Genomic DNA, 23909 nt, shown 5'->3' with positions numbered 1-23909 from the left:
CAGTAATGAGGGCTCAAAGACAGACCTGTGCGTAATAATTTTGTACACTCTCATTTTAAATGATCAAATTACCTTAAAAAAGAAATTAGCTACCCAAATGTATCCATTGTAATCCTCGTAAACCGCAGGTAACTAAATGTCAAGTGCGCCGTGGTGAATGAACTAAGGCCTTTGACTTGAGCCTTACAAACCCTTGAAATTAGTTGTGCCTAACAAATGACAGTGGTCCATTTCACCTTTCAGTTTGCCTTTTAATTTTAGGACTGTTGTAGCAATGGTCCGATATACTTAGATAGTGTACTACTTTTGATGTCTCAACAGCAAAACCTTTCAGAGTGTAAATCCGAGTTCTGTATGTAACTTGCAGGTTGGAGGTTCATATCCCCACTTTCGCCCAAAACATTCGTCCTGTTGATATATTGAATACTAATGAGTTGGGTATAAACCTGTTATTTAATTGTAGTGTGACTACAAATATTAGCCTAACAAAATCTTTTTTAAACAAGTTATTTATGTAAGTGGGACAGGGGTGCCCAGAAAGTCCAATCATTTTAAATATTTTGCAGTGCTTTTTAGTGGATTCCTGATTCATGACTTGAAAATTTGTTAACAAAATTTTAATTAATTTTGGATAATTACCGATGTGTTGCATATCAAAATCATTAGTTTACACCGTTAATGATCTTGAGTTTAAAACTGATGAATGTACCAATAAGAGTAAAAAACAAAGTGATAAAATGCGAACATAAAAACTTCATTATTTTTTCTTAAATGCATACGCAACAGAGGCCATCAACTGCCTAAACACAGCCATCGATATCTATACAGATATGGTAAGAAGTTGTATTGTCACCACATTTATGTATCGCTGCTAATGCCAGTATTAAACATGGTTTTACCTAACATTAAGCTCCCGAGAAATATTTTCCATTAATGCATGCTTTGATTTTCAATCTGCTGCCTTTTACAGGGAAGGTTTACTATCGCTGCCAAACATCACATAACGATTGCAGAAATTTACGAAACGGAAATGGTGGATATTGAAAAGGTAAGTGTTGTTTTTGCGCAAAATCTCTGCTTTTTTATATTTTAAACTGCTTTCAACATAGCCCTCATATGTGATGGTAGCAGCAATTTCATGGAATGATTCATTAGGTGCTATTTCTGTGTTTTTATACAATGATGCTCTAGCACCACTTAATGAACATATTACATCAGTGGTGAATGGAACAAGCATGCACCAAACATTGTATATTTTGCATCCACAGTATATCGTGCAGGAGTGGGTACTGGTGAGAGCATGGCACACTTAAAGTTTTTTCAGCAGCATTGTGGTTGGCCTCCCATTTTTGGCTGAAATGAGGTAAAAGGCTTACAAAAGAGTCCATAGGATCAGGTTAAGGCAAAGAGCTAAGGGCCTGGCAAGGTGCTTCCATGTCACTGGATGATGTGGCACTCACTGTCCTCTCTGATGTTGGTAGTAATGACAGTAGAGCCAGGGGATTAGACATCAGTAATGCAAGAGTTGCAGTTGCACCAGGACTCTAAATTGTGAGGGACCGTTGTACTTTAATTGTAACTGTTTTTAAAATGGGGCAGAGGTCTAACATTAGGGCCCATGTCACCCTTTGTGTGCCAAGCAAACATCTACTTACTTCCTGGGTGTGAGGCCCTTCCCAGCGCTGAAAGGCGTCTCACTGTTTTGTGACTGCAGCCTTGAGGACCTCCTAGTTACTGATCTCATAATGAAAAGAGTGCTATGTTTATTACTACATGCTTTGTTTACAGTTCCGCTGAATATTGTGCGTTGCGCTACTACGGTCAAAGCCCCTTCCAAGGGGATGCCATTTGGTGCACACAGTGACTGAGTTGTTCATCCCCGCAAGACCCACTTTTATCCATGCACTTTACAGCCAGACTCCACTACCTGCATGTGATGTCTCACTATGGACATTGCCCAAGTTGGGAAACTATATGTTAGCAGAAAAGTGGAATGTAGTTGTGTTGTGTGATACAAATATTTGCTTTCACCCACTGTACTAGCGACTAGTGCCATGCAGGCCTAAGGCCTCACTGTTTCCTAGCTTGACAACAAGGTTATTTGGGGCACTCTGTAAGCATGGCCAAAGTCTGGAATTAGGGAAAGGGAGAGATGAGTTTTTGTCTGTGTTCAGATATGAAGTGTGGCCAACTGGCAGTGTGACTTGTGGGTCATACTGAGGTTTAGAAATCTCGGCTCTCCTTCTTCATCAGACTTGCTGACCTCTAAAGCCTGTAATATATTGCCATAAGGTTGTCCAATATTGAATGTGGGTAATTAACGGAGTCTGGTACTGCTGCCAGCTGTGTAGGTTCTGTGAAAGTAGCACACACTTCTGATCTTGTGAAAGAAGCTTCCAGCTTCTGTCCATGCTTTTATGTTTCAGGGTATGAATGAGGTTTCACAACACTGAAACAACCTGGGTCTGGGACTGAGTAAAGAACGTGCACAAAATAGCCAAGGTGAACCCCAATATAAAAGTGACAACTCTATAAGAGAGCCTCTCCTGAAACAGGACCCATCAATCACTTAAGGTGGTTATTTGTTGTTATCATCTGGGTCTGCCTGCTCCAACCTGCTGGACCAGTTCATAAAGCAGTGAACCGGTCGCTAGCATGGAAGGAGCACCAAAGGAGGATAGTCACCTGATCCCTCGCGGGTGTTGTCTGTGATGAAATCCTACCCAAGGAGCCAAACGGGAGATCCTAAAATCAGCAGTAAAAATAATAAAGTGAATTTAAAAATGGCTAAGGATGCTCAAAAAGTCTTTAATGGTAGAGGATCCTTGTCAAGATTAAGAAGCAAAATGGCAATATGGCATAAATAATTTTGTCATTATGCTATTGTCCATAGCATGATCGGTCAACATGTTTCTGCCCACACCAGATCAAAAGTATCAGGGCATTCGTCAGGACCTAGATTACTGCTGTGGTTGAGTGTGAAAACGTGTCAACAAAATATTTCAAAAAGGGTATGTGAATAAACTAATCCTACCGCACCGGTCAGGTCAGGAACAATCAAAACCGGATGCCCATAACAAGTGGGCACTGCCCTCACCTCAACCTGGTCTCAACTCAGGGAAAGGGGCCCCGCTCTGTCCGTCGGTACCCCGGGGCGGTCTTAGAGTCAAGGTTGAGGTTTGCCTTGCTGTTTTCAATGCTGTACTGGTTGTATATGTGATGGGAGCATTCTCCGATGCTTTTCAAACTGTACTGTTTTTTTTTTATCTGAGGAAACCATGCACACTTGATTTCATTCTGGTCCTGTGTTTGTAAGTAAGCATACATTGATGCTTCACTTTGGTTCTCTCTTGTGTGTATGAGGAATGTTTGAACTTCTCCTGCTTGGGTTGGACCTGCCTGGTGTGGGTGAGGAAACTGGTACTGCTCGGCTGCTGCCTGTCCTGATCCTGTTCGGTGTCTGTGTTATACCTGCAATGTTGCTGTCCCATGCTATCTCTTTTTGGCGTATTCTGATTAGAGCAGGTTTAAATGCCAGCTCCAGGGGTAAATTCCTGAATCGACTGTGAGTGCCTTTAAAAAGGGAGCAGACCTTTAATGGCCAGTATAGTCCACTATGACCTGCTATAAGGCTCTAAAAAACATTCCGTCCCATGAGGGCAGATTGATCTAATTAAAAAAACAAAGGCCTCCCCCAGAGACCCAGGGGATTGAAACCCACCCCCATGGGTCCTTGAAGCCTTTGTTTCACAGATGTTGCTGTGAATGTTCAACATTTACTATCTGCGTGTTAAACATTAACAGCAATAGGTGTGAAAGGAGGCTGAAGTCAGCCCCTGGTTCTCCCTGGGCTCAGCTAAACTGCTTCTCCACATTTACTAGAGCCAGAGAGACCTAGAAGTAGAGCAGAATTCTGGTCTTCCTCCTTCGGATGCTCCAGTGACACTCTGAACTACGGAAGGAGATGGGGGTGGGAAGATGCTCCTGTGTGCCATACTGCACAGGCTCTGCCTCTCTCATTTTTCTTTGCCCAATCCAATCCATATATTAGGAAGAGGCAGGAGAAAGAGATGGGCAGAGACTCTTATTCGGACATTGTACTGTTGAGAGCAGCGGGCCACTACCAGGTTTTATAGGCCACTGCTGCCCCATTGTCTTTAGCGAAGATCACAGCATACTAATGTTCTGGTATATATTTGTTAACTATCCCCCTTTCATTAGAATAGCATTCGGTCAGTCTGGATATTTTAGCCTGTTGCTTCTGTATTGTAGAATTAGTTTCACTTTTCCCATTTTACATATGCAACTCTATGAGCATTTGGGGATGGATAATATCACATGTAATAATGGATCCCTTAATGATGCAGTTGATGGTAATCGCATTAATGTCATCCATGCCACCCACCCTGAGGTGTAGTGAATGACAAAAGTGTGCCTGCGGTGCTGGTGTTCTGTTTGAAAATCCCCTTGTGCTTTACTCCCTATTCTTCCTTTTTATGGTGACTGTGTGCTGGTGGCACAGGTCAGTAGTCTCTGAGACTAAGGGCCTGATTACGACTACGGCGATCCATTGGACTGCTGTAGTCGCGGTGGCAGTCCGTGGACCGCCAGACTGGTGATCAACCCGCCATATTACAACTTTGCTGATTGGACCGCCACAGGACCGCAGCAACCGCCGGTGGTGTAATGGTCAGAGGCTGCAATATGCTAGTGGTTCTGCTGCAGTTTCCGCACCGCCCTCCTTTTCATGGCAGTGAGGAAACCAGCGAGGACCAGGGCCCCCTGTCTCCTCTGTGTATGGGTGTGCATGCAGGGGGGGGCACATGATGTGCCCCTCAGTCTTTCTGTGCCCTCTGTTCCCGAATGGGAAGAAATGCACGACATGGTGCATTTCTTCCTGTGCAGGAACGTGCTGCAGTGCTCCCACAGCCGTGCCTTTCTAAGTCTCTCCTTTGAGCCTTAGAAAGGCACCGCTGTGGACAGTGGCAGCACAGGAATAAACTCGTAATCCGTCGGGTAGTCTGACAATGAATTTGGCGGTCTTTCTGCAGGGTGCTGGAGAGTGGGCTCACAGGAAGACCGCCAAACACGTAATGAGGCCCTAAGACACTCATAACAGAATCTCAGTACATAAATAACATACCTTGACCTTTTACTCATCAACTGGATTAAGCCTTGTGTTCAGCATCTGCTAATCCAAAACACTCTATATTTTGATATTTATCTCGAAATTGCAACAAACAGTTTATTTTTGCACTATTTAAGTCATACAAACCATTCGCCCGTAGTTTTATTACCATATTCCGTGCGTCGGACGGACCCCAGTCGTTTGACGTCACGGTGGGCGTGTGCCTGGATTTGCGCATGCGTAGACTTTGCCCACACAGCGGGGAAATGTGCACCGCATGGAAGCGGTTATTATAGTTAGGCAAAAGCTAGAACTTAAAGAATAGCCACTGGAATTGAGCTGATTCTCTTTGGCGTTCGAAGCAGAGGTGTGTAAGGTGTAATTTTACACACTGCCTGTGAGATAAGCCTGCCTGCTCATGCCAAGCTACCAAGGGGGTGAGCAGGGGTTATTTTAGGAGTGTAGCCCCTTACCCTGACTAGACGCAAGGGTCCCTATTTGTCACAGGTACTTACCTATGCCAACTAGAGACCCCCAAATCTAACATTGGTGGTCAGCGGTGAGGATTTGGACTTGCATGTGTGATTCATATACAGTGATTGGTGTACGCTACTAGTGAGTGCAGACCATAACGAAACCACATACTTTGAGAGAATTTTTCCTTGGAACTTCTTTTCTATTTTTGATTCCTGAGAACTGCCAGTCTTTTTGCTACCATGAGCAAGTCAACATCCGTAGTATCTGTAGACATTGTGTTGGAAGAAGAAAGAATAGATACTTACACTGTGGCTCATCTCAAAGCTTTGTGCAAGAAATTTAAAATCTCTGTGAAAGGCCTCACCAAGAAGGAGGAATTCCAAAAGACGCTGGGGGCCTGGGTGGACTCTAGGAATGCCTCTGAGCATCCTGAGGAGCCAGCAGTGGAGGCAGAGGATTTAAATGGGCAGCTTGAGGGGCCAGTGAGCCTAGCTGGAGGGAAAACACCTTCAGGGGCGGGCAGCAGTGTTTCTTCTAAAGGATTGTCCCCAGGAGAGCTGGAGGACAGAGCAAAGAAGAGGATGCATAAGTTGGAGCTGGCTAGGCTCAAAATGAATGGTCAGAAAGACATAGAGAGCAAGAAAATGGAGCTTGGGATAGAATTTGAGATGAAGAAGTTAACCTTATAGGAAAAGAGAATGCATTTTGAGCATGATAGAGGATTGAGAGAATTGGAACTCTAGGCCAAAAGTTTAGAGGTTCCTCCCTCTGGTGGCAGCATACATGAGCTTACATCCCTAAAGATGGAGTTAAAGATTTCTACAAGAATGAGGATATTGGTCAGTGGTGTAGGGCTTATGAAGCTGCAATGTTGGCCCACCGGGTCCCTGAGAAGGATTGGGCAGCAGGGTTGTGGGGCCGCTTTGTTAGTGATGAGAGGGACACTTTGTTGGAATTGCCTACAAGGGAGCAGATGTCCTACACCCACATGAAGGGAGCCCTAATGTCCAGATTTGGTTTAACCCCAGAGTTATACAGACAAAGGTTTAGAAATTGCAGAGAACTGGAGTCTACCACTTGGGTGCAATATGTGTCTTTCTTTTGCAGAACATTGGATGGTTGGGTGAAGGGTAGCAAAGTGGATAAGTTTGAGGCGCTTTATGATTTGTTAGCATGGGAGCACTTGTCCAATAACTGTTTTCCAGAGCTACGCCAGCATCTTATTGATAGCAAGCTAACTAACCCTAGGAAACTTGCTGAGGAGGCGGACCGCTGGGTGAGCACCCGGGTCCAGAAGGGTCATGTGGGAGACTTTGCCAAAGCCGGGCAGGGTCCCCAGCAGAAGAGTGAGGGGGCCAAGGGTAAACAGAGGGAATTCCAGAAAGGGTCCCAAAGTAATCCCCAAGGGAACCAAGGGAAAGGTTCCCAGCCTCCCCCTGAGAAGAAGGCAGTGGCCCCCGACAGATAAGCCTGTTCATAAGGGGCCCAAGACCTGTTTTAAGTGTGGTCAGGTAGGCCACTGTTCTTATGACGCTAGATGTCCCTTGTATGGGAAGACAGCACCCACTGGTGCACCACCCCAGCAGTTGGCTAGAGTAGCCCTAGGGGAAGAGATGGATTCCCAAGGTGGGTGGGGTCCCACAGAGATGTCCCTTGTCTCTTTAGGAGACTGTGAAGTGGTCCCCGGGACCCAGCTGCCTGATAACACTAAGAAATACAGGCAGTGGGTGACCATCAATGGCAAGAGGGTGGAAGCTCTTAGAGACACCGGAGCCAGTGTGACAGCTGTCAGTTGTCGGCTGGTGTCTGAAGAGCAGGTAGTTCCAAATTCATTTTACCCAGTTGTTGCCGCTGACAACACAGAGAGCCACTGCAAGGTAGCACAGGTTCCCTTTGAAGGGGGGTGGGCGTCTCAGGGACTCTTCAAGTAGCTGTGAGGCCAGGCATGCATGTTGAATGTCTGTTAGGTAACGATCTGGAGAGCTCCCCTTGGGCTAAGGTGGAGCGGAGAGGTCATTTAGAGATGTTGGGTTTGCCTGAGTGGGCCTGCGTGACCACTCGGTCTATGGCAGCCAGTAAGGGTGTTCAAGAGGACATGGAGCCTGAGAAAATGGCCCAGGTGCCTGCCTTAAAGAGAAGAGGTAGGGGGCGTGGGAAACCGGCCCCTGAGATTCCCATGGCCCAGGAGGAGGTGGACCCTGAGGGGGGATGCCCTGGAGTCTACCGGGGAAGAGATTGCTGAACTGGGAGACCTGCCTGAGCTGACCCATTGGCAGCAGCAGAGAGGTCCCTCCAGGGAGGAGTTCTGTGAGGAGCAGAACAAGTGCCCTTCTCTTGTGGGTTTGCGGCAGCAGGCTGCAAACCAGGCAGCAGGTGATCAGTCTGGATCACATTTGATCTACTGGAAGAATGGTCTCCTGTATAATGAGCCTAAGGTTGCTGAGCCTGGGTCAGCCCGTGTGCTGATGGTACCCCAGCGCTTCAGAGCCTTCCTACTGGGGCTGGCTCATGATGAGCCTTTAGCAGGACATTTGGGGCATTTGAAAGGCTTGTCACCCACTTTTATTGGCCCCAAATGCGCAAGAGTTCAGACACTCATTGCAGGACCTGTCAGATTTGCAAGGCAAGTGGAAAGAGTGGGAGGAAGCACCAGGCTCCTCTCCAGCCCTTCCCTGTGGTCAGCACCCCCTTTGAGAGGGTGGGCATTGACATTGTAGGGCCTCTGGATCCCAAGACAGCCATGGGCAACAGGTTCATCCTGGTCTTGGTGGACCATGCCACCCGGTACCCGGAAGCCATACCTCTGAGGACAGTGACGGCCCCCGTGGTGGGACGGGCACTGATGGGAATTTTCTCAAGAGTAGGATTCCCTAGAGGTGGTGTCTGACCGAGGTACCAACTTCATTTCTAAGTATATGAAGTCCCTGTGGCAGGAGTGTGGTGTAACATACAAGTTCACCACTCCTTTCCAACCCCAAGGAAATGGGTTGGTTGAAAGGTTCAACCGGACCCTAAAAGGCATGATTATGGGTCTTGAGGAACCTATGAGGCATAAGTGGGACGTCCTCTTACCATGCCTTCTCTTTGCATACCATGAGGTGCCACAGAACTCTCTAGGGTTCAGTCCCTTTGAGCTTCTCTATGGACACCCAGTGATGGGACCTTTTGAGTTTGGTCAAGGAAGGCTGGGAGCAATCTCCCAGGAAACCTCCCCAGGATGTATATAGCTACATGCTGGCCTTCAGGAACCAAACTCGGCATTTCAGAAAACTCACTGAGGCGAATCTGGAAGCCATCCAGGAGGAGATGAAGCGGTGGTACGACCAGAATGCCACTCTGGTAGAGCTTCAACCTGGTCAGAGAGTATGGGTCAAGGCCCCCGTGGAGCCCTGTACGCTCCAGAATAAGTGGACCGGACCATTTGAGGTGGTGGAGCACAAGAGTCCGGTTACCTACTTGGTGGACTTGCGGTCTCCCAGGAACCCCTTGCGGGTCCTGCATGTCAACCGCCTGAAGCCCCGCTTACAGAGGTCCGAAGTGGGCATGCTCCTAGCAACAGATGCTGGAATGGAGCAGGAGACTGAGCCTCTTCCTGACCTCCTGTCAGCAACAGAGCAAAATGGGTCAGTGGATGGAGTAAACCTCTCTGACCCTGAGTAACAGAATGACTGTCACCAGTTGCTGGCACAGTTTTCTGACCTGTTCGCCCTGATTCCCAGTGTTACTGATTGGTGCGTCCATGATGTAGACACGGGGGACAGTCCTCCTGTCAAGCACAAAACTTACAGGATGACTGACAGGGTGAGAGCTTGCATCAAGGAGGAGGTCTCCAAGATGCTTGCGTTGGAGGTGATTGAGCCCTCTAACAGTCCTTGGGCCAGCCCAGTGGTCTTGGTCCCAAAGGCTGCTGCACCGGGTGTCACGCCAGAATTGCGGTTCTGTGTGGACTACCGAGGGCTCAATTCAGTCACCAGGACTGACGCGCACCCCATCCCCAGAACTGATGAGCTCATTGATCGGTTAGGGGCTGCCCCGTACCTCAGCACATTTGATTAAACGTCTGGGTACTGGCAGATCGCCTTGACTGATGGGGCAAGAGAGAGGTCAGCATTCTCCACACCAGATGGGCACTACCAATTCCGGGTTATGCCCTTTGGATGAATGCCCCTGCCACCTTTCAGAGGTTGGTCAACCAGGTGTTGGTTGGGCTGGAAGAGTTCAGTGCTGCCTACCTGCGCCAGTTGGGAAGAACATCTGCGCCACCTCTGGGAAGTGTTAATGGCGCTGTGGAGAGCAGGCCTCACGATCAAAGCGAGTAAGTGCCAGATCGGGCAGTGTTCCGTGGTGTACTTGGGACACCAGGTTGGGAGCGGCCAGGTGGCGCCCCTACAGCCCAAGATTGAAACCATCCTGGCTTGGGAACCCCCCCCCCCCCAAGACCCAGACAGAGGTTAGAGCCTTTTTAGGACTCACCGGGTATTACAGGAGGTTTGTCAAGGCGTATGCCAGCATTGTTGCACCCTTGACAGAGCTGACTTCCAGGAAGCAGCCCAAGAGAGTGATTTGGACTGACACCTGTCAGAGAGCTTTTGATGCCCTGGAGACTGCCATGTGCACAGCGCCCGTGCTCCTGGCACCTAACTTCTCAAAAGAGTTTATTGTGCAAACAGATGCTTCAGAGCATGGTGTGGGGGCTGTTCTATCACAGATTAATGAAGAGGGCCTAGATCAACCTGTAGCCTTCATCAGTAGGAGGTTACTTCCACAGGAACAGAGGTGGAGTGCAATTGAGCGTGAGGCATTTGCTGTGGTCTGGGCACTGAAGAAGTTGAGACCATACTTGTTTGGGACTCACTTCCGGGTTCAGACAGACCATAGGCCCCTCAGATGGTTGATTCAGATGAGGGGTGAGAATCCAAAGCTGTTTAGGTGGTCTATTTCCCTACAGGGGATGGATTTCACGGTGGAACACTGCCCTGGTACAGAACACACCAATAATGATGGTCTGTCCAGGTTTTTCTGCCTTAGTGATGAGAACTCCCAGGAGGTAGGGTAGTTCACCCCACATTTCATCTGGAGAGGACACGTGTTAGACCTGGCACCATTGGCGTGGGTCTCCCTTCTATTTTTTGCTGTTGCCTCATGTGTTTTTGCTGGTTATAGATGCTTTGGGCACTGTGCCACTTCTGATCAGTGCCACAGTGCAAGTGCTCCCCATGGTAAATTGATGTATGGATTAGTGACTCCATGATTGGCTTGATTGGTTTACTTGTCAGACCCTAGTACAGTGCACTGCGTGTACCCAGGGCTTGTAAATCAATGCTGCTGGTGGGCTTGCAGCACTGATTGTGCCACCCACCGGAGCAGCTTGTAAAGTGTGTCTCAGGTCTACCACTGCAGAGCCTGTGTGCAGTCTGGTACTGCCATGCTGACTGGGCAAGTGCACCCACTTGCCAGTCCCGAAACCTTCCCTTTTATACATATTAATCACCCCTACGGTAGGCCCAAGGGCAGGGTGCATTGTAGGTAAGATGTAGGACATGCCCTGATGTGTGTGGCATGTTCTAATAGTGAATTACAGCCATTTTCGTTTTTCACCATTGCAAGGCTCCCTGTTCTCCATAGGCCAGAATGGGCAGTTTGATTATTACATTTTATAATCCTAACTGACTCAGGGAACATTGTAGAAATTCGAGTTTAGTATGCCTGAACTCAGAATGATAAAATACATCTTTTAGTGAAGTTGGTTTTAACATTTTGTGTTTGAAAATACCACTTTTAGAAAGTAGCTATTTTCTTGTCTAACCATCCAAACTTGCCTCTGCTAGGCTGTGTATTCCTTGTCTGGTGTTTGAGTGACAGGGGCCTGGGGGATTCCAGGAGTCAGGGTGAGTCTGCACAAGACTGAATAGAGAGATCTGCATCTAGATGGGTGGGAGGGATTGCACCTGGGACCTGAATAGGGCTGGGCCTTCCCTCCACAATGCTGGCTCCACCTCCTGAGGTGTGTCTGATGTCCCTGCCCTGCACTTTGAAAGGAAAGTAGGAGACATGTCATCAAAGTGCTCCAGGATTGACCAGAACTGGTTTGGACTAGGCAAAGGCCTCTCTGCCTTCAGAGAACAAAGAGAAAAGGAGTATAAATATTGGGACCCTGACCCAAGAACTTCAGATCACTTCTGGGAATCAAGACAAACCTTTGCTGAGGAGAAGAACCAGGACGCTGAAGGAGGAGACTACCCCTGTGCTGTGTGTTTGGGGGTTGGCGTGCAGTGCTTGCTTCATTGCCAAAGAGAGGAGAAAAGGACTGAGTGTGGTTTCTATCAACTTGAAGAAGAATCTCCAAGGGCTTGAACTAGAGCTTGCCTCCTGCCTGAAGTTTCAGAGATACAAGACTTCACCAACCAGCTCCCCTCTGAATTCCCTTGCTGGGAATTGAAGTGCCTGCTGTTGCGCTGGGCCTTCTGAGAGACTGCATGCCGCTGTGAGCTAGAAGCGCGACACAACAACGAGAAGCGTGTCGCCGCCACAGCCGCTGTCATCGCATCGCTGAGGAAGCGAGTCGCCGCTGCTGCTGTCATCATCGCATCGCCATAGCGGGGTGCATCGCCGGAGAAGCGGGACGCTGCCACAGAGGTCATCGTCGTATCACCGGAGAAGCGCGTCGCAGGGCCTGTCGTGGCTCCAAAGATCATCGAGTCGCTGCACGGCCGTCTGGCGTGCATGCATCACACCAACGTTGTCGCATCACAACCAAGACGCCATTTTGTCGCATCGCACCGAAGAAGAGTATTGCATCGAGGTGCCAGCGTGTCGTATCGCACCGGGGAGCAGTAAGAAACCAACGCATCAACTCCCCACACAGTAAGGAAGCGAGCATCAACTCCCCTGCGCAGCAGAAAGGAACCGACGCATCCACTCCCCTGCGTGTAAGGAACCGACGCATCACCTTCCCTGCAACCCTTTTGTTTTCTTTGCTTTACGCATCTAAGGTACATTGAGAATAAAGTGTCGCATTTACAACTTCAGAGAACTGAGCTATTGTATAACATTTGAGAGACTATTTTTGAGTACAGAATTGTGGATTTTTGTTGTTTGCTCTTGTGTTAAGTCTATATAAAACGACTTATTTTTATAATACACACTGCCTCTGAGATAAGCCTACCTGCTCGTGCCAAGCTACCAAGGGGGTGAGCGGGGGTTATTTTAGGAGTGTAGCCCCTTACCCTGACTAGACGCATGGGTCCCTATTTGTCACAGGTACCTACCTATGCCAACTAGAGAGCCCCAAATCTACCAAGCTGAATGAATACTTTGAAAATAGCTTGTTTTTGTTTGTGTTTGTGCTGACTTTGAGTGCCTAAAGAAAAAGATCTTTAGTAAAGATATTGGAGAATTGAAGAAAAAGAAAACCATATCAGGATAATGCTGTGTATTTAAGACACATACCTGGTCCACAGATGCAGAATACTATTTGAAAATTGAATTTCAGCTGGATACTGGCCATTAGCAAGAGAGTGTTAGAGTCAGTGAAAAATATAAAGATAATGATGAACTCTGCACTTGTTCTTCATATGTACATTGTATGTAGTAATATTTGGGTGTTAAATTGCCCTTTTTTGATCAATCAAGACTGATTATTGGGTCTTTCCAGAAAATCTGCTTTTACCTTAGTCTTTTTTGAGGCTGGTCATGCAGTGGCACTCTCATGAAAGCAGCTCAATTCACCTTGAATGTAATTGTGTCGCATGTCCTCCTTATGCCTGGTCATGAGTTTATTTACTCATGCACTATTTTAGAGTAAATGAGTTTAATGTATCAGTGTTTTGCTAATGTAGTAGGCATGTGCTATAAACTATAGAATTGTATTGTAATTAATTTAGTGAGAAATTTTAGCTGTGTCTGTGGACCTGTGGTATAGGTTGGTTAGCATTTAATTTAATTTGTGGAGCCGATAAAAAATGTTACGGATAAAGTAGAACAATTAACACAGTAACTAAAATCAGACAAAATATATTTCTACAAAGGGTCCATTCTGACAGAGGCTAAAACATGTTGGGCACAATAGTAACATTTTCTATTCCGAACTATAGCAACTAACAACAGCTGTCACTCAAACTCTTCCAACTTATGAAAAACATTTTTTTTAAGAAAGTCAAGGAGTTTGAACTTGATAAATGTAAAGACCCAGTCAAACAAAAAATGAGTTTCCTGTGAACAATTAAATAGTACTGGAATCGAAAAGTGGTGTAAAGTAAAATGTGTATTAATGTAACAAACTAAGTAATAAACCTAGCAAGAGAGGAAGTCTTTGTTCTCATGCCCACCTATTCTACTATTTCTGCTACATAGATCAAATCATGACAAGAGCCCTCCTAAATCTCTTCTTAGAACAAAAAAACAATGAAAGCCACATAAATGAATACCATGCTGACTTAGAAAGACTTGACAATAAATATCAGTGTGGGGGTAGCTACTGTGCAACTATTACAAACATATTTTGAAACTTCTTGTACTTAAAATAGTTTCTTCTTGGCATGATATGTTTTGAACCACTCTGTATGTATTTAAAAAAAAAATTGAAATCTTACATTTTCTATCTGTATGGTAATCTAAAATTGAGTAGATGTTCTTTAAAATCACTCCAAACAAATCTAATGATAAGTATTACTGAGACCTTTACCGCGCCTTGCTAGCTAAAAAAGTTAATTGGGATAAACTAAATTCAAGGCGAGGATAAGACTAAGAAAGCAAAACAGGAAGGCAAAAGATTATTCCGCAAGCATCACAAAGTGGTGTACCATAGTGTTTATTCAAAGTGCACAGTGTACCTAACTGTACTGTACAAGATTTACGGGCTCAGCTTTGCAACACATTGAGATTAGTTTGAAAAGAACAAAGAACTCTTTGAAAAACTTAAAAAATGCATAATTTTGGGATACAAACCTATTAGATGTTCATTCAGGTTCATTGCTGAATGGTCCTGCATACTGACATAGTGATATTAACTAGTTTGCTGAATGTTCACTTCTCACCGGTTGCAACTATATTTCAGAGAATGGGAACTCTTAACCACTTTATGGTTAAATCTCAAATGTGAAAGTGTGAACACTGCTACACCATAACTTCAGCTAATTTTTCTTTAACGTCAGAAGTATGTCAACTAAAGAAACAGCAAAGTTGCAACAAAGCCATATTTAAAGCTGAGGTTAGGTCTGAATTTTCTGGATGATTGACTTGAAGTGCAAGTTTTAACCTGAACTTGGTGTGAAATTTATAATTGAGTTAAATGGAAATAGGTTTAAACTTCAGGACCCTGTTTTGGTTGGAATATCGACTGTATCAAAAGCTACCACATATTCTCGATTACATGAAGATTGTTTACATTTATATGGCTTTTTATGTAACTGTATGTGACAATAATAACATAATATCAATTGTTGCATAGTCCTTCCTAAAACATGTATTGAGCCAATGCAAACATCTGCTCACATAAGCTCAAGTCTGTATGCGTTTAAATAAGAGTTTGGCGAGAATGTAGCTTCACTATTTAATAGTGTTATCTTCTAAAACAAATTATAAACTTATTCGAGCATATGTGGCCATGAAAAAAAAATTAACAATACAGAACCGTTAAGTAGTCATAAAACTAATTAAAAAAACTCCATGGTCCACCTCATAGTTAGTTGACATTAAAAGCAAACAACCCAATAACCATAAAACACAATAGCTAATGCCCAGTGAGTTAAAAAGAAAACTACAGTGCATAAATCCATTAAAAACAGTTTGCATGTTAAGTGCAAAGTTAATCCACCTGATAATTGTGTTCTCTTTTAAATTGGATGACTAATCAAGCCTAAAAATCAATGTTGAATTTCAAATTGTTCAACAAAATGTCATTCAGACCGGGTGCCTGAGATGCCCTAGAACACTTAATAGTACTTAATACCTTCTGCACAGTGACACAAAGATCTATTGAGAATGGAGAAGGTAGGTTTAATTTTATCAGTCAGATGTTAAACATCTCTATAATGTTATAGTACAGGAGTAAGTTGTGTTCTGAGTCTCTACACAATTTAATAATTTGCCGGAACTTCTTGTTAGTCTTCTGTGTCATATATAACAAATGCAGAAGTTCACTGTGGACTCATTTCAGAAAGCAGTCAAAAATAAATGGATGCATAAGTAATCCAACATGTAACTAATACTTACTAATACTTACAAATAATAATCCAATTACTGCACACTTATTTCGAGGGAACGTTTCTTATGCAGTACATTACCCTTGGTTCCTTGTGGCATATTGAGTGGCCTTTGTATTTCATTATTATTCTGTATCATAACTTTATGTAAAATTAGACATCATGTTTCAGAACTTTATTTAGATAAGTGCACTGCTGTTTTTCCATTTTTACTGTTAACGTTTATTTATAAGGCCTTAATTATTTAAAAGATCTCGGGCCTCAAGAAATTTGTGTAGCCCCCTCTTACTGTTATGTGAAATTGGTTTCTTTTTGTATGAAAAGTTTATCACACCAACGATTTACCTGTAATTGGGCAGTTCCCATTTTTTTTAGTTATTTAACATATTCTGTTTATTGCCCTAGGGTTTGAATGCTTTTTCTCTGAGCTTGTTTTTTGTCAGCCAGATTGTTCACATAATTAAGTGGCCAGTAGGAAGTTCATGCATTAAACATTTAAGCATACGTTTTGATCATATGAATCTTTTCATAGCCACTGCTCCATCGACCGCTCCAGTTTTAGAAAAATAAAGCAAATGTCATGCAGTTTTACACAAAACAACTGTGGCAGATGGTTGCATACCATGCAAAAAATACATTCAAAATTATGTACCAAGTGAAAATGAAATACCATTTTCAACCTTTAATTAGTATCATCTATCAGGTCCATAAGTAACTAGTGATCTACATAAGCGAAGACTTAATTTCAATTGAATGCCAACTTATTTATGGTTTGTCCTTTCTTATTAGGCTATTGCACATTATGAACAGTCAGCAGATTACTACAAAGGAGAAGAATCAAATAGGTAAGTGAGCATCATGCAAAGATTAGACCTCTGCACCAGATGTCTTGATTAATTTGGGCATCAATCTTTAATTAAAATATTTGAATGCATCTAATCATAGTCTCGCTATTTTGTACTTGTCATATACAGAAGAAATTCTGTGCAAAGAAGACACTTCCCCTTTTTAAAGACATTCTGTATTTAAAGAGTTGTATTCCCTAATTGATAAACTTCATACTTTTACAATAATGTTAGTCACGTTTTCTTGGAATCCTGTGATTTGCTTAAATGAGAATATTCACATTTTGTGAGAATAAGTACTGTTTTGCATATTTTACATACTCTTTGCTGGTTTTTTAAATAAAGGTGAAATAACTTATACAATTCATATTGCAGCGGCAAAGACAAATAATCTGTCTTGGTAGTGATTAATAAACTTTTTCAGTGTTCTTTTTTATCATTTTTTTTGATGGCACAACATATTAAGGACTGTTTTTTTCCATATGCAAATAAGTTCATCCATTCCATTATTCAATGCTAAAACTTATTTTCACTTTTAAAACATAGTTTCTATATAAATAAGTAAAATGTCCCTTTTCACAGGCACTTGTATTTCTTTACAAAGTTCAATCATCTATGACATATGGAAATATGTGACAATCATTTATTTTACATGGTCAGTTATTAATGTTATCAAGCGGTATTGGTTATTTCTTTACATTGTTATACTAGTTTAATAATATTAGATTATATCAGATTGAATATTTATCGCCTTACCACAGAAGCCTTTATAATGTCCATGCTACAGTTAACAATTCATTGTAGTGGACCATCATGCCATCATCGAATAATGAAGGTATAATGAATAATAAATAATTTCATGGACACGTATGGCTTCTATTTGTAAAGCTTTTTTCTACTGACATCAAAGAAATCTGTCAATAAAATTTCAACTTGTAACACTGTAGGAGTACAGGAGCAGACATGCATTTTATCACCGGTGCATGATACACTTGTTGCTTTCTCAAGGCTGAAATATTACGGTTGTGGCATACGTTTATCATAAGGAGTTCCTAAACATAATGGGTGAAAAGTAAAAATGCAAAAGTGTCTACACATGTATTCAGGTGGCACTGAAATGAGTGGCTCTGCTTGTAAGAGTTAACTATATAAAAAAGTGGTAAAAGGGAAAGATGGTGAGAAATGATTAGTATGTAACTCAACTTGTAAATTTATAGTTCTAATCCGAACACAGTGCTGCTGTCCAACTAAATCTCAAAATCACCTTTGAGCTTAAGGATTTAGAACCCAGAATTTAACTTAATAATAATTTAATGTCACCTCTTCTGGAAGGGCAAACCCTATTTTTATTTGTTCAAAGGGTTTCCTCATCCATTCTAGAACTCATCTCCCTCTTTAATATGTCCTCCCTTTTTCCATCTCAATTTACTTGAGCTCTTAAGACATAGACTTCAATTTGTCAAGTGTTATTTCTAGGGTATGAGGTAACCACTGGTAGGTGCTGCTATGGTGTATGTGCCTCGCTCACTCTTTGTCAAAATATTGCTCTATAACCTTTGAAGGCCTCCGTTTTTTAAGAGGGAAATTCTGTCTGAGTGAAAGGCTCACCCGACATCAATTAATCGTATGGATTTAAACCCTCTTTCTCTACTGATCTGGCATAGTCTCTACACCACCAAATCTGTATTGTGACTGCCCTTTCTTGCCTCTCTTGACTAGGTTTCAGAGTCCTGCCAATATATCTCCTGAAGTAAACTGCATGATGTTTGGTATACCAGCCTACAAAAAAATTGTAGCTCAAGTATGGTGCCTAAAGAGATGTATTATTAACCTATTATTTCAATTTATACCTATGATTGTTCCCTTTATCTTTATCGGCTTCTGTCATCAGATATTGATGCTGAAAAGTGCTGGTATTTAGCCTTGCCTGTGTGAGGAAGTGTTTGTCTCCTAGAGAAAGAGCATATTCCGTATGAATCCCTCATTAACAGGGGGGTTGGTATTTTTTTATTAAGAGCTTTTAGTCACATAATGTTTATAAAAATAATTCTTGTGCTGATCCCCATCTGTCATCCCCATGAATCTCAAATAACTAGTAATGTATTGAGATCCTTCAGTATTAAGTGGACTCAAGATTATAGCATCCCTTATTTTTCCTCCTATCTGCCATCACTTTTCACCGCTAACCCCTATACTGAAGATTATGCTCACTTTTCCCTTAAGTAACCTGCAACCTTCAGAGTCAACTACTTTGGTCTTATAAGGTCAATATTTCAAGGCACAACCTGGGAGGAAGAACTAAATAGTTTACTTTTTCCATTCCGTTCCTTCCTCGCTTCTACCAGCCCATTTGCATTGACTTATTACATTGATCATGAATCAATAGAACAATTAGTATCCAAATTGCCTCGAACGAGAGCTACAATTGTTTTGACTTTCTTTAAACTATTTTGACAACTTTATCTCATTCTTTATGCTTCAAACTGATTGAGGAATTTCTTTGGAGGTTGCCCAATATTCCCTGGCCTTATGCACCTCCAGTGGCCATCCTCTGCAGACTTCCTCTTCTGCCTTATCTCCTCTTGACTTTTCATTTCCAGAGTTCCCTCTTGAGAAGTTCTTCTGCTAGACTGAGGATAGCTGTGCGTTTTACATCGTTTATTCTTTCAGTATAATTGCTTTAGATTATCCCTTCCATGTGAACAGAAGGTCTGTACTAAGTATTTACTCTATGGAGATATGATGGAACTTCTCCTATGTCTCTCTCATTCTTCATCTGCCTGCTGAAAGGTCCTGGTACAATTGTAAGTGATGTCCCCTGAATAAGACTTCTACCTCTTCTGGCACCATCCCCATGATGGTGAAAAGATTTACCTTTGCTCCTCCAACTAAATAAGTTAATGGTATAGCATGCATAGGCATATTTCATTTGTTTAACCCGTTCCCCGCTCATGACGGAACCACTCCGTCATGAGCCACGGGCGCCGTGTGCTCATGACGGAGTGGTTCCGTCATGCTGCGGCCGTTGGTGGCCGCTCCTCCCACGCGGCGCTAATTTCCCGCCTGTGCGGGCGATTAGCGCAGTGGGTGGAGTCATGACTGAACCACGCCGTCATGAGCACAGCTCACCTGTGACTCATGACTGCGTGGTTCCGTCATGAGCACAGCGGCGCCGTCAAGCCCCCAAACCCCCCCAGCGCTGCGGCGGAATTCGCGCTGCAGCGAAGGGGTTAATGGAGAATGTTTATTTTGTAGCACTGTATCATTACTGACTCCTATGTTTCTCAGATTTTAGTGGAGATGATATTTGAACATTGAGTGAACCATCTTTAAAACATTCCCTTCCTCTGTAACTTACCTCTCTGTAATTTCACAAGATAAGAACAGATTTTTCCCAGCAAGCTAAGGGCCCGATTATGACTTTGGCAGTGTGGGAGCGGTCCACCACAACATTGCCCGGCTCCCACACCGCCAAACCAGTGTGAGCACCGCCTGCCAGATTACGAGTTTTCTCGTGTCTGGCGGGCGTTTCTTTGGCTGTCCCACGGCGGTGCCTCTGAAAATGGGCAAAGCATGGAAGTGCCAAAGGCAGTACCTGAACCGGAATGGACTCTGCAGTCAGGGGGGCACAACATGTGCCCCCCAGCATGCACCCCGTGCACAGGGCCAAGAGGGGTCCTTGAAGGGCCCCCTTTCTTTCCTCACCGCTAGCAGTTTCACGGAGTTAGAACCTCCATGAGACTGCTGGCAGTGAGGAAAGTTGTAATATGCTTGGTGGTGCCGCAGGGCACCATCAAGCATATTGCAGCCTTCAGAAAGCCGCACCATCAGAGATCCCTTGCAATTGTAGCAGTGCCATGGTGGTCCTGGCGGTCTGACTGAGCAAGTTGTAATCCGACGGTCGGACCGCCGGTGCAGTGGTAGCTGGACCACCACCGCTGCGACCATGAGTTTGTCAGTCCTCTGAATGCCAAATTCATAATTAGGCCTTAAGTCTCATGCAGTACCTGTGCATATGGCAAATTTTACAGATTTGTGTTTAAGACTGCTATTCCATTCACCAGTGACATGCTGTCTTAAAGCTATCTTTACAAACCTAACATATTTATCTTTACAGATAAAACTAATAACGCTAAATATTTTGTGCTGCAGTGTCAATCTAATTTTTATTTGTGTAACAACCTGTTGTTAAACTCTGTGTTCATACAATGAAACACTGATGCCATACATAAATTGACTCTGCACTCTACATTTTAATATATTGCTACATTAGTTTACGGTAATCATTGTAACTCAACTGCTTTGGTTCTTTCTTTAAATAAAGATCTGTTAAGTTGTAAGGTAAAACAATATAAAACATAATTAACACTGCACATTTTAGACATCCAGCTTAAAGGCACTTCTGTATGGTCTTGATTTGATTGAACCACCAACTTAATTCTTCTTTCCAGTTCAGCTAACAAATGTCTTCTGAAGGTGGCTACTTATGCAGCACAACTGGAGCAATATCAAAAAGCAATTGAAATATATGAGCAGGTCAGTATATTCTCATGTTCATAACCCACAAACATAAATTGAAAGTTCCGTTACGTGTTATAGACAATCAACAGTTCCAGTTCACAACCCTAGAGTACATGTTCACAGCATTAGGAATTTAACTCTGATTAGTGTGTTTGCTACATCATCAGTTTGGACTCTGAACGCTGCATTAATGGAATCTCTAAGGCTGTAATTTGAAGACTACAAGGTATTGAGAAAAAGTTTGTAAGGCTGCAATGATAAGTTACATTTTGCTATTTCATGTGGTATGACTGCAGTGCAGACTAAAACCTTGTACCCTTTTTGCTTTTCACGCTATTACTGTCTTACCAACAAAGTTGTGAACCAGTTGGCACAAAATACCCGTTCTGTGATCATCCCTCCCCTAGATTCCAAGGGCTTTGAAAGTAAATTTTTCTTAGTAAAAAAGGAAGACTGGTGTCAAGCTGGCAGTGAACTACAAGTAGTTTAGCAGCTTTTAAGCATTCTTCTGTCAGATGATTTGCTTACTGGGTATTTGCCACGAACACATGTGTAACTTCTCAACTATAATCTGTCTGTATCTGCCGAAACTATTATAACAAAGGCCAAAAATTAAAAGTGCCCTTCTGTATGTTGTTTAATCTGCTAAACTCTTATCATGTTTTGCCAGCATTTTGGGACATCCACTGGCTACAGGCACAGAAGATACTTGAATTCAAATAATTCTCTGCAGTGCAGAAAGTGTTTTATGGGTGGGGCCTCTTTTGTGGATAGGAACTTTCTTTGCATAAGCGTGCTATAGAATTTAGGTCAGGTGCAAAATGCTATTGTGATATTAATTTTAATAATATCAGTGAGGTGGAATAGGATGTTTAGTGTAGGCCACACAGAGGTGGAATGTGATTTCATTAGAGAGTCACTGAATTAAAAAAAATGTTAAGTTCAGGTGAAATATTAATGCTTAGCTCTTCACCCAAGCCTCTTAGGGGCCGATTACGATGGCGGTCGGACCACACACTGATGGGGCGTCGGTGGCAATCCACTCACGACAGCCCTTCAGTCCGACCGCCGGATTACAATTCCGTCGGTCAGACCCACGCGGATGGAGGGAAGAATGAATGAATGAAGAATATAGAGTGCACAGCTACTCAACAAGACTCCCCTTCAACCCAACTGAAGCCCCTCGCAGCGGGCACCAAGTTTTAAGCTGCTTCTGGAAGATGGCTAGGTCAACGACAGAATAGCCAGGTTTTAAGCAGTTTCTTAAAAACGGCAAGCTCGGTCACAGTTCTGAGAGACAATGGAAGCAGGTTCCAGGCTTGGGCTCCCAGGAACCTAAAGGAGCTGCCGCCTGTCGCCTTTGACAGGATCTGTGATCCCGACAGGGCAGGGGTCGGAATCGTATGGCAGCGGTGCTGAGGTAGGCACTGCCGTCGGGATTACGATATCCCTTTCTAACAGCCTTTTCATGTTGGGTAAGCTGCCATGTAAAGGTTGTTGGAAACCGAATTTGGTGGCCCCAAACAGGGCCCCACCCTTCATGGGCCACTGTAAAGTGGCCCTGAGGGCACATGTAGTGCCCCATTCACGCCTATGCACCGTGTGCCATGCACAACATGGTGCACACGGTCCATGGAGGTGTTGAAGGTGCTCCTTATCATGGCGGCGTGGGCTGTAGCCCTTTTCCTTGGCCACAGCACAAGCCGCTGTGATAAGGAGCACTTTCTGACTGCCGTCATGGCGGTTGCATCGTATTGCGGCGGTCAGACTGCCGCCTGCTTGTCAGGCAGTCCCCTGACACTGCAATAGCGGGTAGGGATCCAATAAACTGCCATTGTATTCGGCCCCTTAATCTCCAACCATTTAGTCTAACCTTGTATCATTTTTGTGTCATTTTATTAGTAAATTATCTTGTGGCTTTTTAGTGGTGAGTGTTTTGCATCAAAATGCTTGCCCAGTGACAATGGCCAGTGATGCATTCTTGATTAGCAATATTGTTGCCTCTTTGGTATATAGATACTCTGTAGGTATGAGTGTCAGAGCTGGCAAATGTCTTGCCTGGAAAATCAGAACTCTGATCAGGAAGAGTACCTACTGATTAGACCTAAGGGATGTGGTCACAGATTGATATTCCAGGTATGTGATGGATAAGAACGGTTTTAAACTAGACACAAGTTTTTTAGTAGCTAGAGGAATTATAGGGGTTGTGCATCACCAACGTTTTTGGTGAGAATCATGAAAACTCTGGTTTCTTGACTCATCAACCTGAGACTGAACCTAAAAGCAGTTTTTATCCTTCATAATGATTCCAGGAAAAGTAGCCGAGGCCAGGGTACAGCTGACTAGGATATATCTGGCCATTTCTCGGGACACAACACAGACATGATTTACATTCCTTCTTGAGTTCTGGCCAGATACTGCAGACCATCTGCCATAACTTCAAATGTTCTGCCTGGTCCAGTAAATAGATTTCCCCACCTTTTGAAAATGGGAGACTCTCTAACATTGGTGAGGTTGATGATTTCAGTCTTGAATGTGGGGAGACACCTGGACTTACAACTGAGGCTCTAGTGTTGATTGATGAGTTTTTTATCAGTTGGATCTGCGCAGTGTAGTTGATGTCTGGAACATCACTATCTTATTTTCGCAGAAGTTGTACATGTTCTTATTTTTCTTTCTGGATTACCAAAGCAAAACAAGGCTTTCAGAGTAGTCAGCTTGATCAATTTTCTAACA

General features: G+C 43.7%; 1 protein-coding gene across 1 annotated transcript in view; it reads left to right on the top strand.

The window, feature by feature from the left end:
- NAPB (NSF attachment protein beta) overlaps positions 1 to 23909 on the top strand; it is a 172658-nt gene that overhangs the window by 78295 nt on the left and 70454 nt on the right. Inside the window, exons 4-7 of the mRNA XM_085612625.1 lie at positions 787 to 833; positions 971 to 1048; positions 16597 to 16652; positions 21104 to 21188. Of these exons, the coding sequence (XP_085468751.1) occupies positions 787 to 833; positions 971 to 1048; positions 16597 to 16652; positions 21104 to 21188 (266 nt within the window). The remainder of the gene's footprint in view (positions 1 to 786; positions 834 to 970; positions 1049 to 16596; positions 16653 to 21103; positions 21189 to 23909) is intronic.

The sequence above is a fragment of the Triturus cristatus genome, chromosome 6, assembly GCF_964204655.1.
Source record: "Triturus cristatus chromosome 6, aTriCri1.1, whole genome shotgun sequence".
NCBI classification, from domain to species: Eukaryota; Metazoa; Chordata; class Amphibia; order Caudata; family Salamandridae; genus Triturus; species Triturus cristatus.
The sequence above is the reverse complement of the archived record's forward strand: the minus strand, read 5'-3'. Positions and strand labels throughout refer to the sequence as shown.